This window comes from Canis lupus, chromosome 8, assembly GCF_011100685.1.
Source record: "Canis lupus familiaris isolate Mischka breed German Shepherd chromosome 8, alternate assembly UU_Cfam_GSD_1.0, whole genome shotgun sequence".
Classification (NCBI taxonomy): domain Eukaryota; kingdom Metazoa; phylum Chordata; class Mammalia; order Carnivora; family Canidae; genus Canis; species Canis lupus.
In genome coordinates, this window is record NC_049229.1 from 29125997 (window position 1) to 29140887 (window position 14891).

General features: G+C 36.1%; 1 protein-coding gene and 1 pseudogene across 1 annotated transcript in view; both read right to left on the reverse strand.

Moving 5' to 3' along the window:
- ERO1A (endoplasmic reticulum oxidoreductase 1 alpha) overlaps positions 1-14891 on the reverse strand; it is a 49759-nt gene that overhangs the window by 20321 nt on the left and 14547 nt on the right. Inside the window, exons 4-6 of the mRNA XM_038544723.1 lie at positions 14028-14066; positions 4047-4123; positions 3885-3958 (exon numbers count right to left, since the gene is read on the reverse strand). Of these exons, the coding sequence (XP_038400651.1) occupies positions 3885-3958; positions 4047-4123; positions 14028-14066 (190 nt within the window). The remainder of the gene's footprint in view (positions 1-3884; positions 3959-4046; positions 4124-14027; positions 14067-14891) is intronic.
- On the reverse strand, positions 1093-2206 carry LOC102156820 (annotated as a pseudogene).

Genomic DNA, 14891 nt, shown 5'->3' on the forward strand with positions numbered 1-14891 from the left:
CAATTGACAGTACATTAGAGACTTTTTAGGAATTTTTGCTTCTAAAAGTAGCACAGTGACAGCATCTAGAAATAACTGAGAGTCCATGCAGAAGCGGCAATTAAAATAATTAGAAAAAGTAGAAATAAAAACTTAGAAAAGGGACACATAGCGGGTTCAGTCAGTAGAACATGTGACTCCCAATCTTGGGGTTGTTAGTTTAAGCCCCACGTTGGGTGTAGAGATTATTTAAAGAAAAAAAAAAAATTAAAACAAATTTACCTGGAATCCTCTGGTTCAAGAACAGAGATACTTCTGTTCATCTCAACTAATACTAAAAGTATTGCCAAAGTACAGCAAATTATGATACATTCATAAAAATAATCCTCATTTTAAAAACATGAGTAATGCTCAGCATCTAGTACTTTTAAGACAGAAAACTACCAAGAAATGACTAAAGTTTTTATATTATGTCTAATTAGACATAAATATTAGTTGACTCATAATTTTACTTATAACAAATACTTCATCTCACCTCAAATTTTTAATAAAAAATAATTAATATAACCATATTTTGCCAGATGACAAAAGCTCAAATTTCTAAATTAAAATTTATAAAATATCTTCTGTCTTCTACCTACCATTTATACACATTATATCTTTTTTATAAAGCTATCCTTTTTTTCCATCCTCCTGTAGCAGAAGAAACAAATATGAATGGATAAGTGATTCATCCAAGATAACAGAATTCCATCAGATAACAATTATTGATGTTCACTCCTTGCTACACAAACATAAGCAGATAATTTCAAAAGCATACTTTGCTAAATGAAGTTAAAGCATTACTGTTCTTAACACTACAGAAAAACGCATGTTTTAAATTTAATTTCCTTTTTTTAATTAGAAAAATTATTTATTTCTGCTCCTTTCATACATCTTATTGTGCAGAAACAGTCTCACACATATCTGAATAATGTACTGTCACACTGTTTAAAGGCAAAGCACCATAGGTAAAGCTGATCAGAGTTCTCAGCTTATGGGATCTTGCTTCCTGATTTTACATTAATTTTTGAAAGTTAGAAATGTCATCTCCACAAAATGTTAAGGGGGCTGTAAGAAATAATCACTTTATTCAATATTATAGTTGTGGAAATGGGAGTATACTTTCTTTAAGAAATGAAAAACTGTGCTCGCTTCGGCAGCACATATACTAAAAAAAAGAAATGAAAAACTAAGAAGAAAATTCCACTAAATATCATTGGTGTGTCAGTACAGGTCAGCAGGAGAAATACTGTGAGAAGTTTGTCTCTGATACCAAGAAGACATTCTAGCTCAAGCTTTAATATGATTCCTATTTCTCACGAGATGCTTCTTTTCTGCTGCTTCACTCTTTTTCCATACTTCACATCAGAGGATTGGTTACAGCCTTTAAAACTTCATTAACAGGAGCAAATCCAATATCCACGGATTTCTTGTCAAAAGGCATTTTTTAACCCATCAGGTAGCCCAGCAGTTTCATTCTCATGAATACTCTAGCCATGAAAAAACTCAATAGGACACAGACGAATCCAATTAATACAAGAAGAAATCTATTGAGTTTTGGAATGTTTGGTGCATTCGATTGGTCCAGGATTATGAAACCTAAACCTCCCATTGTAAACAGGAAGCTGGATGCAAGTCCTTCCATAATATATTGTCCATTTACTCTGTAGGCCAAGAAAGCTACTGGTCTCTGATGTCCATGTTCATCAGTCATAGAACAAACACTTGGAGGTTCAACAATAACATCATAAATTATTCCTCCAGTGATGAGGAAGTAAGACACCACTACCAAAGTAAGACACCACCACCGTCATGGCCGACGGCATGTGTACCAGGGCAGCTCCTTCAGCTTCAGGTTGGGGCATTCGAGCACTAAGAACGGGACGCGGTACAAGGTCTCCATGTTGTTGGCAGCAGGGGTTTCTCTCTCCTTAATTTTATTTCAATAGTAATGTTTAGGCCAAAGAATCTTTGTGGACAAGACAGTAAGGTTTAGAGGTTGGGAGATCATTTTATCCTCCCTCCTTTCCTAGTCTAAACCTTAGTGTAAGTCCACAACTCCTTATCCAACATCCCTGGGGTCAAATGTGTTTTGGAATTCAGAACTTTTCAGATTTCAGAAAAGTACTATAATATATGCAACATGTACTGAATATTACTCCAAGAGAGACTGGGGCAGCAACTCTTAATTATAATACCAAAAATACTTCTGTAGTGAAACATGTGCATACTCATACTAAATGAGTCTGTGCTAGACTTGGGAAAATATTCATTTTCAGATTTTAGAATTAGAAATAAAGGATTATAAATATTATTTGCCAAGGCATAATCATGTTTTACACTAAGGAAAGCATGTTTCTTTTTTTTTTTTTTTTTTTTTTTCAAAATGAAACCACAGAGTTAAAAATAAGTACTTTCCCTTAGCCTTCCTCTTTTCAGGGGGAATTGCAGGATTTGTCTCTTGCTTGCAATTAAAATGATCTGTATCATTCTTTTTGCTAATTTTTTTTTAAAGATCATTAATCTGCTTCAAAAGAGCCACTGAAGGATACCAAAACTCAATTTGATTTGGGTTTGTTTAGCCAATTAAAAGGCTAACAATTCAACTTAGAAAAAGGAAGAATGGGAGAATCTATAAATCTGATTAAAGGGTTCTAATAGGTCCTTTAATTTGGATATGTAACAATCCAAGGCCAGTACAACAAAAGCAAGCTTTTGCAATCTAAATATCTACATTTGAACTCTTTATGCAAAATGCCTGTGTATATTACAAAATTTTATATATGTATATATGTTTATATATATGTATGTTTATAAATATGTATATATGTATCTATGTTTACGTGTTTATATATGTATATATGTGTGTGTATATATATGTATATGTATGTATATATATATATACACACACTACTAAGATACACAGGGGGTCAATTTTTTCCAGAAACTGAGGGTTTGGTTTTCTTTCTTTTTTTTTTTTTTTTAACTGCGGAAAAACGTATATAACGTAAAACTTACTATTTTAACCAGGTTTAAGAATACAATTCAGTGACATTAATTATATTCAGGACATTGTGCAACCATCACCACTAACTGTTTCCAAACTTTTCTATGTTCTCAAACTGAAACTCTGTAACCATTAAAAATTAACACCCCATTCTCCCCTTCTGCTAACCTCTAGTTACTCTGTCTCTATCACCTTGCCTATTCCAGATATTTTATATAAATGGAATCATACAATGGTTGTCCTTTTGTGTCTGATTTCTTTTTTTAAAGATTGTATTTATTTATTAGAGAGAGAGAGAGAGAGAGAGAGAGAGAGAGAGAACCTGCACAAGCTGAAAAAGAGGAAGAGGGAGAAGCAGATGCCTGCTAAGCAGGGAGCCCAATGTGGGGCTTGATCCGGGGAGACGCTGGGATCATGACCTGAGCAGAAGGCAAACATTTAACTAACTGAGCTACCCAGGCACCCCCTGGCTTATTTCATTTAGCATAGTATTTCCAAGATTTATCCATGTTGCAGGATATATCAAAACTCTGTTTCTTTTTATGGCTAAATAATGTTCCCGTATATGTATTTATTATACTCTGTTTATCCATTCATTTGTTGATGGATATTTGGGTCATTTCTACCTTTCAGCTATTGTGAATGATGCCACCATGAATATGGCTATACAAGTAAGTATCTGTTCCCCCACCTTCAATCTTTTTTGGCACATATTTAGGAGTTGAATTGTTAGGTAACATGGTAATTTTGTCTTTAACTTTTGAGGATCTTTAGAAATGGAGTTCCAGAAACTGTTTTAAAATATTTTTTTTCTTAGACCCAATTTTAAAATGCCCACAATAAAAAATGTTATTACCATCAGCTTCACAGAAGTTGTCTGAGGAATCATCATGCTTGGTCCACTGAAGAACAGCCTTCTGTGTTTCCTCACTTCAAATAACGAAAAAAGGTACCCTTTTTTAAGTAAACATTTCACAAGAAAAAAAACAAATACTACTGCAAAAAAAAATTAATTAACCTTAGAGATTCATCCACAGCTCCAAGTCGTTCAGCTTGTTCACATTCTTCAATGAGGTTATTGGCTACCTCAGAATACTAAAAGGAAAGGAGAATAAGCAGATTACAATTTAGTGCATTTTTAAGACTTTTTAAAAGAATTTCAGGGTGTTATTCTGTATGTTGGTAAATTGAACACCAATAAAAAATTAATTTATTAAAAAAAAAGAATTTCAAAATTATTCAAAGTTCTTTTAAGGGGCACCTGGGTGGCTCAGTTGGTTAAGCATCTGCCTTTGGCTCAGGTCGTGACCCCAGAATTCCTGGATAAAGCCCCATACTGGGCTCCCTGCTCAGCAGGGAGTCTGCTTCTCCCACTGCCCCTCACCCTGCTATTGCTCTCTCTCACTCACTCTCTCTGTCTCTCAAAAAAATGAATAAAATCTTTAAAAATAAAAAAGTTCTTTTATATCTATACTATTTCCTTAGCTTCAAAACTTAAAAAAAAAAAAAAAAATCAACATCACTAAACATCTCCCCTGAAGCTAAAACAAAACAAAACAAAACAAACATAAAAGGCTTTGCTTTTGTTGTTGAACACATTTGCCACATGGTCACAAAATAAAGAATGTACTTCTGATAACTCATTACCAAGCTGTTCACCAAGAAAATCAAAGGTCTAAGGAATACTAGGCATCATGAGGTAATGTCCCACTTTTTTTTATTTTTCCATGCCAGTGTGGAGCACAACATAGGGCTTAAATTCACAACCCTGAGATCATGACCTGAGCTGAGATCAAGAGTCAGACGCTTAACTAACTGAGCCACCAAGGCACCCCAATGTTCCACTTTTCTAATGGCCTAATTGTAAGCATCAGTCAGTCTTCCCTTCCATAAGTAAGTGGTTGGACCAGATGATGTGTGCCCAGGTCTATCTCAACTCTATATGCCATGATTCTATATATGCTCTGGAACTCATCAAGTCTTATAAAAAAGTATTCCAATATCTTTAGGTGTTTAAAATATGTTCTTTAGCAATCACCTTTCTTCTCAATGTCTAAGACACACACACACACACACACACACACACACACACACACTATTCTGCTAGGCATGTGTCTGGCACAGGGGAAGTAAATGCAGATCCTAAGATTTCACAACACATTAGTCATCACCACCAAAGGGCTAAAAGATAACATCAGAAGCAGAAGGCACAGATTCAATCACTCAACAAATATTTATTGAGTGCTCTTATTGTTCTGATGACCACACTAACGACTGCCCAGCCTATGACACTTCTGAGGATAAAAGAGAACACTAAAACTGAGACAATTTTTTGAAATGTTTATTGAATAACAACTTTGTTTCGTTACATTGGTTGACCTATAAGGCAGCTCAATTTGAACACTATTTTCAAAAATAAAATTCTTTCTACATAATTATTAAGGGGTAAAGGGGATATGATATATTCAATCTACTCTCAAATGGTTCTGAAAATAATATATACATAGATATAGGATGATAACACAAATGAGGCATAATATTAAAAACTAGTGAATTGTACAGTACACAAGAGGTGTTTATACTAATCTTGCAACTTTTCTATAAGCTGTTAATTAGCTCAAAATAAAAAGTTAAAATACACATCAAAAAATGAACAAAATTTGGGATCCCTGGGTGGCGCAGAGGTTTAGTGCCTGCCTTTGGCCCAGGGCACGATCCTGAAGACCCAGGATCGAATCCCAGGTCAGGCTCCCGGTGCATGGAGCCTGATTCTCTCTCTGCCTATGTCTCTGCCTCTCTCTCTCTCTCTCTCTCTGTGTGTGTGTGTGTGACTATCATAAAAAAAAAAAACAAAACAAAACAAAATTTGCTCAAAAAGCAACATATCTATATTAAAAAAAATTAAAATCCTTATCAGAATTATCTAAATATTAAAACAGAAGTTGGGACATCTGAGTGGCTCAGTGGTTGAGCATCTGCCTTTGCCTCAGGGTGTGATCCCGGGGTCTTGGGATTGAGTCCCACATCAGGCTCCCTGCATGGAGCCTGCTTCTCCTGCTGCCTATGTCTCTGCCTCTCTCTCTCTGTGTCTCTCATGAATAAATAAATAAAATCTTAAAAATAAATTAATTAAATAAAACAAGTTAACCATATTTTTTTTTACTATTCTTAGTTTTTAACAATTTAATCAGTTTTGTTAAGTCACAAATGTCTTGATTTAAAGATTTTTTTTTAATTTATTCATTCATCAGCGACACAGAGGCAGAGACGTAGGCAGAGGAAGAAGCAGGCTCCACCCAGGGAGCCTGATGCAGGACTGGATCCCACGGCCCCAGGATCACAACCTGACCTGAAGGCTCAACCATTTAGCCACCCAGGTGCCCCAGAGGTCTTGATTTTAAATCATTGGCATTTTCCTGAGAAAAAAAAAATTTTTCTAATTTATCATTTTTAATTTTTTCATAAAACTGCTCATAATCTTCAAAGTTAATTTTTATGGCTAGTCAACTTGAAATCATTACCCTAGATTAACTCTTCTCTGTAGATACAATTTTTAATTGAGAAAAATATTCTCTCTACAGGTATAAATACGTGAAAATATTTTAAATCAAGTATTTTCACAAGGTCTATTCTTTTGCCTTCAAAGTATGTTTCTTCACTAAACATTTTAAGACAAAACTCATCAAATAATGTTTCTCTTTTTTGTTATTTTAAATGTTTTGCCAAATATAGATGCTACAAAATTATAAGCCTTATTTCATTCCATTTCAGATGAGAATTTAAATTTATCCAATTAAAAACAAGAGTTTCATCAAGAAGAGACTGGGACGCCTGGGTGGCTCAGTGGTTAAGTGTCTGCCTTTGGCTCAGCGTGTGATGCTGGGGTCCTGGGATGGAGCCCCACATCGGGCTCCCTGCATGGAGCCTGCTTTTCCCTCTGCCTGTGTCTCTGTCTCAAATAAATAAATAAATAAATAAATAAATAAATAAATATCTTTTAAAAAAAAAAAAAAAGAAGAAGAAACTCTTCCTACAAGAGGAGATACTCCAAAAACAATTATAAAATCCCACAATTAAAGCTTAAATATTATTTGAACTTTCCCCACTTAATGTATTCAATCCCTCCCTAGCTTTTGTAGGAATAAATTTCGACATCTTTATTTTTTTTTTAATTTTTATTTATTTATGATAGTTACAGAGAGAGAGAGAGGCAGACACACAGGCAGAGAGAGGGAGAAGCAGGCTCCATACACCAGGAGCCCGACGTGGGACTCGATCCCAGGTCTCCGGGATCACGCCCTGGGCCAAAGGCAGGTGCCAAACCGCTGCGCCACCCAGGGATCCCGACATCTTTGTTTAAAAGCTTTGTTATAATAACTGCAATTTGCTAACCCTTCAAAAGCTAAGAACTTTTTTCTTTAAGCATTCCATTCATCGATACTTTGAATAATGACTTTCCACTGATTTTAAACATATTGCAATTGACATTTCGAGATCTCACATATTAAAAATTGGTTAATACCACTGAAGGACTCTTGGGTTGTTTCCAAAGGCTCAAATATTTATAAAATCTGATTGATGATGCACAGCTAAGAAAGTCTATGCTTCCTGTCTATACCAAAGTAATATTTATTCCAGGATTAGTTTCACCTCAAAAATTTTATGGTCATTAAGTGTCTATCTAAATATAAAAACCTGTATATTTTGACAATTACCACTTTTTTTAAAGATTTTATTTATTCATGACAGAGAGAGAGAAAGAGAGAGAAAGAGAGAGGCAGAGACACAGGCAGAGGGAGAAGCAGACTCCATGCAGGGAGCCTGACGTGGGACTAGATCCCAGGTCTCCAGGATCACACCTCAGACTGAAGGCGGCACTAAACCGCTAGGCCATCGGGGCTGCCCCAACAATTACCACTTCTTTTTAAGATGTATGTATTTATTTATTTATTTGAGAGAGAGCACAAGCAGGGGAGCAGCAGAGGGAGAAGGAGAAGCAGCTCCCATTGATTAGGGAGCCTGATGTGGGACTCGATCCCAGAATCGAATGGGATGACACAAGCCAAAGGCAGACACCCAACCAACTGAGCCACCCAGGAGCCCCACCACTTCTATCTTATTTGGTAAAATATCACAGCATGTTTGGACACAATTATGAATTATATGTATATCTTTTTTTTTTAAGATTTTATTTTTAGATGATCTCTACACCAATGTGGGGCTTGAACACACAATCCCGAGATTAAGAGTCACATGCTCTACTATCTGAACCAGCCAGGTGCCCTTGAATTATGTATATATTAGCCAACTACAAATTCATTTCTGCTCCACAGATTTCTTGGTTTAATCAGAATTGTTTTTACCAAAATTTGTATATTATCACCACAAAACAAATATTTTGTCTTCAATTTTGAGCTTTAAATGAATTTATAATTGCATCGACAATGGGGACAAATGTTTTCCCTCAATAGAATGAAATTCCAAAAGTTTTGAGTCCATCAAATTAATTTTAAAAATCTAACAAATTTTGGAATTAAATGACTTTCTACTTAAAACAGCCAATAATGGCATCACTGAACTATGTGCAAAGTTCTGCCACTGAAGCCAATACATTAATAGCTATGACTTCATTCTTTGTATGCAAACAAGAAAACATGGAATCAAAATGAGCAAATTATTTTAGACCTATAGTGGAAAAAGTGAATAGTGGTTGCCCCAAGGGGAAAAAGAAATTGATTGGGATAGGGTATCAAGTGACTTTCCAGGGTAATGGTAATGTTCTCTCTATTGTAACAGAAGTATAGATTACACAGGGATATACATTTAGCAAATGCACAGTTAAGATTTGTGCATCTTGGGACGCCTGGGTGGCTCAGCGGTTGAGCATCTGCCTGTGGCTCAGGGCATGATAGCGGGGTCCTGGGATCAAGCCCTGCATCGGGCTCCCTGCATGGAGCCTGCTTCTCCTTCTGCCTTTATCTCTGCCTCTCTCTCTCTCTCTGTCTCTCATGAATAAATAACTACAATCTTAAAAAAAAAAAAAAAAAAAAAAAAGATTTTGTACATCTCATTGTATGTTAATTTTATAAAAATACATTATAAGTAATACTGGACTCTACTTAATGATATACTTCTAGTTGTGTGTGTATGTTTGTGTGTGTGTGTGTATATATATATATATATATATATACACACACACACAGTTGATGACACATTTAGGGCAATGTGTACTGATGCTTGCAATTTACTTTGAAGTACATCCAGAAAATAATCTTTTTACTGTATAACTAGAAAGATGGACAGATACATATATGATAATGTAAGTTTACAAAAATGTTAACAGTAGAATCCACCTGATGGTTATGCATGTTCACAGGAAAAGTCCTTCAACTTTGCTGTATATATGAAAATCTTCATAGTAACACCAGAAAATTTTAATTCAGAAGAGTTTAGTCTAAATGAAAAAATCACATATGCCAGAATGATATGTAAGTACACCACTGCAGCTATACATGTTTAGTTTTTTCAAAAAAAAAGATTTTATTTATTTATTTATTTGAGAGGAAGAGAGAAAGAGAGAGAGTCCACCAAAGGGAGTAGGGAGTGAGGGAGAGAGAGAGCCTCAGATTCCCTGCTGAGCGTAGAGCCCGAGGTGCTGGATCTTACCACCTTGGGATCATGACAAAGCCAAAACCAAGAGCTAGATGCTTAACCAATTGTGCCACCCAAGTGCCCCAAGTTATCATTCTTTGACAGTTTTCTTAACCACTAATTTATGAAATAGATGCTTAGACTTTATCAGTAGATTTGCATGTTCTGGTGTTCATACAGTCAGAGATAGTTCTATGGCCCTTGTGGATGGTAAATGATGACCTTTTGTGAAGGTTACATATCACCAATAACTGTTTGTCATCAGATTTCTAAATGTAATACTTTTTCATTAAGCATATATTTCGCTTTTTTCTTAGTTATCTTGGCCAATAGGATTCACTGTAAAAATATTTTTAATTACTGGCTTGCCTGGGTGGCTCAGTGGGTTAAACATCTACCTTCAGCTCAGGTCATGATCCCAGGGTCCTGGGATTGAGCCCATCGGGTTCCCCACTCAGCGGGAAGCCTGCTTCTCCTTCTCCCTCCGCCTGCCGCTGCCCCTGCTTATGCTCTCTCTTTCTTTCTCTGTGTCAAATATATAAATAAAATATTTTTAAAAAACGTTTTAAGTTACTAAATAGTAAAATAGTTTGTTGATTTATGCTATACAAAAAAGTATAAAACCAAAATAGGTTTTATATGCAGGATCGCTAACCATTTATTTCCCATATATATTTTTTTCATAAACCTGACCCATAATTTGCCAAGTTTAACATTGACCAGTCAAATGGCAGCCTGGAAGCTTAGGACATTCACAGGTATGACATAGGCCACAGCACAGTTGGCTGCTAACTCTAAAAGACCAGCAGGGAAGAATGTCCAATGATGTTCCCCCTACTTCCCAAGACTGTAAGGAGTCAGCAATCCCCAGATATTGTGTCTGCCGGCAATTATTTTATCAGCAAGTATTTTATTGCCCATTATATTTTCTTTGAAAAATCATTTATTTAGAAAAGGTCAGAAAAAGAAGTGTAAGTTATTATTGGTCATCTTAGTGTTAAGAACTCGTTAGTGTACATATGTCTTAAATAGAGGAGACAATAAGAGGAAGCTAGAAATACAAAGTATTTGGTCAATCAAATCCATCTTAACTTACTTTAATGCAACTATTAATATTTTATTTAAAAAATTTAAAACTCAGGACAAATGATAAATCATTCAGGATGCCAGAAAAACAGGCATAAACCAGTTCTGCCTCAGGTAAGCCTTGGCATATGGTCTCTTTATGTACTCTTGTTACTCTCTAAATGTTTTGGATTTTACTCCAAGAGAGATGGAACTCATAAGAAGATTTTCAACAAAAGAAAGATACAATCTGATTTCTTAAAAAAAAAAAAAAAAAAAAAAAAAATTCACTCTGGCTGCTGTCTTTAGAAGAGACAATAGGGATGCCTGGATGGCTCAGTGGTTGAGCCTTTGGCTCAGGTCATGATCCAGGGGTCCTGGGATTGAGTTCCACATCAGGCTCCCTGCATGGAGCCTGCTTCTCCCTCTGCCTGCCTCTCTCTGTGTGTCTCTCATGAATAGGTAAATCTTAAAAAAAAAAAAAAAAGAATGAGAGAGAGAAAATAGAGAGGCAAGGGCAGAAGTAGGCAGCCCATTTAAGAGGCTACCACAATAATCCAGGCAAAACTGATTATGGCTTTAAAGATTAAGATTCTGGGTATATTTTAAAACTCTGTAATCACAAATCGAATTTGGCCTACCAAAAAAGGCCTTGAAACAATTAACAATCCCCTAACAATTAGCATCCCCTAAAGCCCAGATTATAATCTCGAAACAACATTTCATGCTAAAAGAAGTAGGACTTCTTAGAAAAAAAGGTTATTTTCAAGAAATTAGAAAGAAAGGTACAAAATTAGCCTAGAAGATCTTTTTATAAGAAACCAAAAAGTCTACTAAGACTACTGGGATCTGGGCAGCCCTGGAGGCTCAGTGGTTTAGTGCCACCTTCAGCCCAGGGCGTGATACTGGAGACCCAGAATCAAGTCCCACGTCCGGCTCCCTGCATGGAGCCTGCTTCTCCCTCTGCCTGTGCCTGTGCCCCTCTCTCTGTCTCTCTCTCTCTCTCTTTCTCTCCCTCATGATTAAATAAATAAATTCTTAAAAAGAAAAAAAGATTACTGGGATCATCTCAAAAGGCCACAGTCACTAACTTAAAGGAGCTCCTAATGTATACAATGGAATATTACTCAGCCATTAGAACAACAAATACCCACCATTTGCTTCGACATGGATGGAACTGGAGGGTTATTACGCTGAGTGAAATAAGTCAATTGGAAAAGGACAAACATTATATGGTCTCATTCATTTGGGGAATATAAAAATTAGTGAAAGGGAATAAAGGGAAAGGAGAGAAAATGAGTGAAAATATCAGTGAGGGTGACAAAACATGAGAGACACCTAACTTTGGGAAACGAACAAGGGGTAGTGGAAAGGGAGGTGGGCAGGGGTTTGGGGTGACTGGGTTATGGGCACTGAGGGGGGCATTTGGCAGGATGAGCACTGGGTGTTATGCTAAATGTTGGCAAACTGAACTCCAATAATTAAATAATTAATTAATTAATTAATTTTAAAAATTTAAAAACATTTTTAAAAAAGAAGGAGCTCCTAGTGGCCAAAGGCAGAACAACTCAAGCATCAAAAGGAATTAAAAAATGACTACAAGAGTCTCACATTAAAAAAGTCAAAACTCATAAATTCATAATAACATTTAAAAATGAAAACTCTTGGGGATCCCTGGGTGGCTGAGCGGGTTGGCACCTGCCTTTGGCCCAGGGCGCGATCCTGGAGTCCCGGGATCGAGTCCCATGTCGGGCTCCCTGCATGGAGCCTGCTTCTCCCTCTGCCTGTGTCTCTGCCTCTCTCTCTAGGTCTATCATGAATAAATAAATAAAATCTTTAAAAAATAAAATAAAATAAAAATAAATAAAAACTCTTGACTAAAGAGGACACTTGATGGGATAAGCACTGGGTGTTACACTGTATGTTGGCAAACTGAATTTAAATTAAAAAATTAAAAAAGAAAAAGATTTTAAAAATAAAAAAAAATAAAAACTTTGAGGCATCTGCCTTCAACTCAGGTCATGATTCCAGGGTCATGGGATCCAGGCCCATATCAGGCTCCCTGCTTAGTGAGGAGTCTGCTTCTCCCTCTACCTCTCTCTCTGCTCATGCTGGCTCTCTTTCATTCAATCAATCAATAAATATAACCGAAACCTTATTGGGCATCTTTGGAGGTGCCAGGACTCCAAACTCATAATTAATCTGAAAACTAGTAAACAAAGGAAAAGAATGAAGCATTTATCTTGTCCATCCTGTATAAACTGTATTTCAGGGCATCCAGATAGTTGACAAGAAAAGGTCTTTAGAGAAATACAACAGATAATAAGTATAGAAAGAATGATATAATTAGAATATAAGCATTTTCAAAACTGAAAGAATGCAATAGGTAATGATCATCAAAGCTGCTAAAACTTTCAGGGAAAAAACGAGTAGGGAACTGTATAATGAACCTAATGACCAATCTTAATTTCATGAAAAAAAAAGAAAGCCAGACATTATGTGTCTTTTGATATGATGTAAGAGTAAGTATACAGCAACACTAATCAATATATATCAGAAAATGAATCTGAAAAGCTATAATATATAACCACCAGTTTACAGAATACAATGTGTTGAATGATGATGTGACAGGGATACAATCAGTGGAAAGTTCTCTAGGATAAGGACTCATTTCCTTCAACAGATAAGTTTGCAAAGAAAGAAAAAAGAAGAGGGAATGGACATAGGTTAAAGACTTAAGTGGAGCCTAGGTGGCTCAGCCGGTTAAGGTTAAGCATCTGCCTTCAGCTCAGGTAATGATCCTAGGGTCCTAGGATTGATCCCCGCATCATGCTCCCTGCTCCAGGCGGGAGTCTCCTTCTCCTCTCTCCTGCTTATACTCTATCTCTGTCTCTCTCTCAAATGAATAAATAAATATAAATTAATTAATTAACTAATTAATTAATTCTTTTTTAAAAGGGACACCTGGGTGGCTTAGCGGTTGAGCACCTGCCTTTGGTCCAGGGAATGATCCTGGATTCCCAGGATTGAGTCCCGCATCAGGCTCCCTGCAAGGAGCCTGCTTCTCCCTCTGCTTGTGTCTCTTCCTCTCTCTCTGTCTCTCATGAATAAATAAATTAAATCTTAAAAAAAAAAAGAGACAGACAGACAGACAGACAGAAATACACAAGCAGTGCCAGAAAATAAGGAAAGGAGGGGAGTGGAGTCATACCTGGCAAGGGAAATGAAATTTATGAATTTTTTTGTTAAGATAATAGACACATTAGTAAGTATGTGTATATACCTTGTAGCTTGCAGATTTAATTCCATCAGGAACTTCATCCTAAAAAAGAAAAAAATGTTTTTATCAGACATTTATTCTATGTTCTGAAAAAAACTTTTAAGTGTCTATGATTTATGAGATTATTTTTATTTTTTTAAGTTTATTTTATTTATTTAAGTAATCTCTATACCCAGTGTGGTGCTCTAACTCATGACCCCAAGATTAAGAGTCACATGCTCTTCCAAACTGAGCCAGCCCGGCGCTCCTATGAGATTACTTTTAAACTGAAATAGTCAGTTTTTATACTATTTCTTAAAAGTAAACAAAAACCCAACAAATTATTCTCTAGGTTGCTGTTCATATATTTTAATACCTCATAATAGCACAGAAATGTAAAAATAGTTACTCCCTTTGATGTTCAAATTGTCCCACACTGGCCACTAGGGGACCCATAAAGTGCTGACTTGTTATCTGCACCTGTCTCCTATTGATATGACCTCAGTAATCTTTAGCAGCATTTTCCATTTTCTTTTATGACAAGATACTCCAGGCTCACCGTGTATATTTCTTGTTCCAGTCCTGGAATTGACTGTTTTTTAAGGAGCCCTAGTTCTTTTCAGAGGAAAATGGTACTGGTTTTAGTCATGTGTTGGCCACTAACCAACTATAGGACCTATCTGTATATCCTCAAAGTGATGCTGTGAATAGACACAATGATGTATGTACTCTATAAATTGCAGGACCCTATTCCAGTGCTAAGTCTATTTCTGAAATAGATAATACCTGCCCAAAGGGAATGATCCACACAGAGATAAACACTTTATTGTGTAACTTTCCAGAATTCTTTTTCTAAGACCAGATATTTAGAGGGTTTCTAATTTTTTC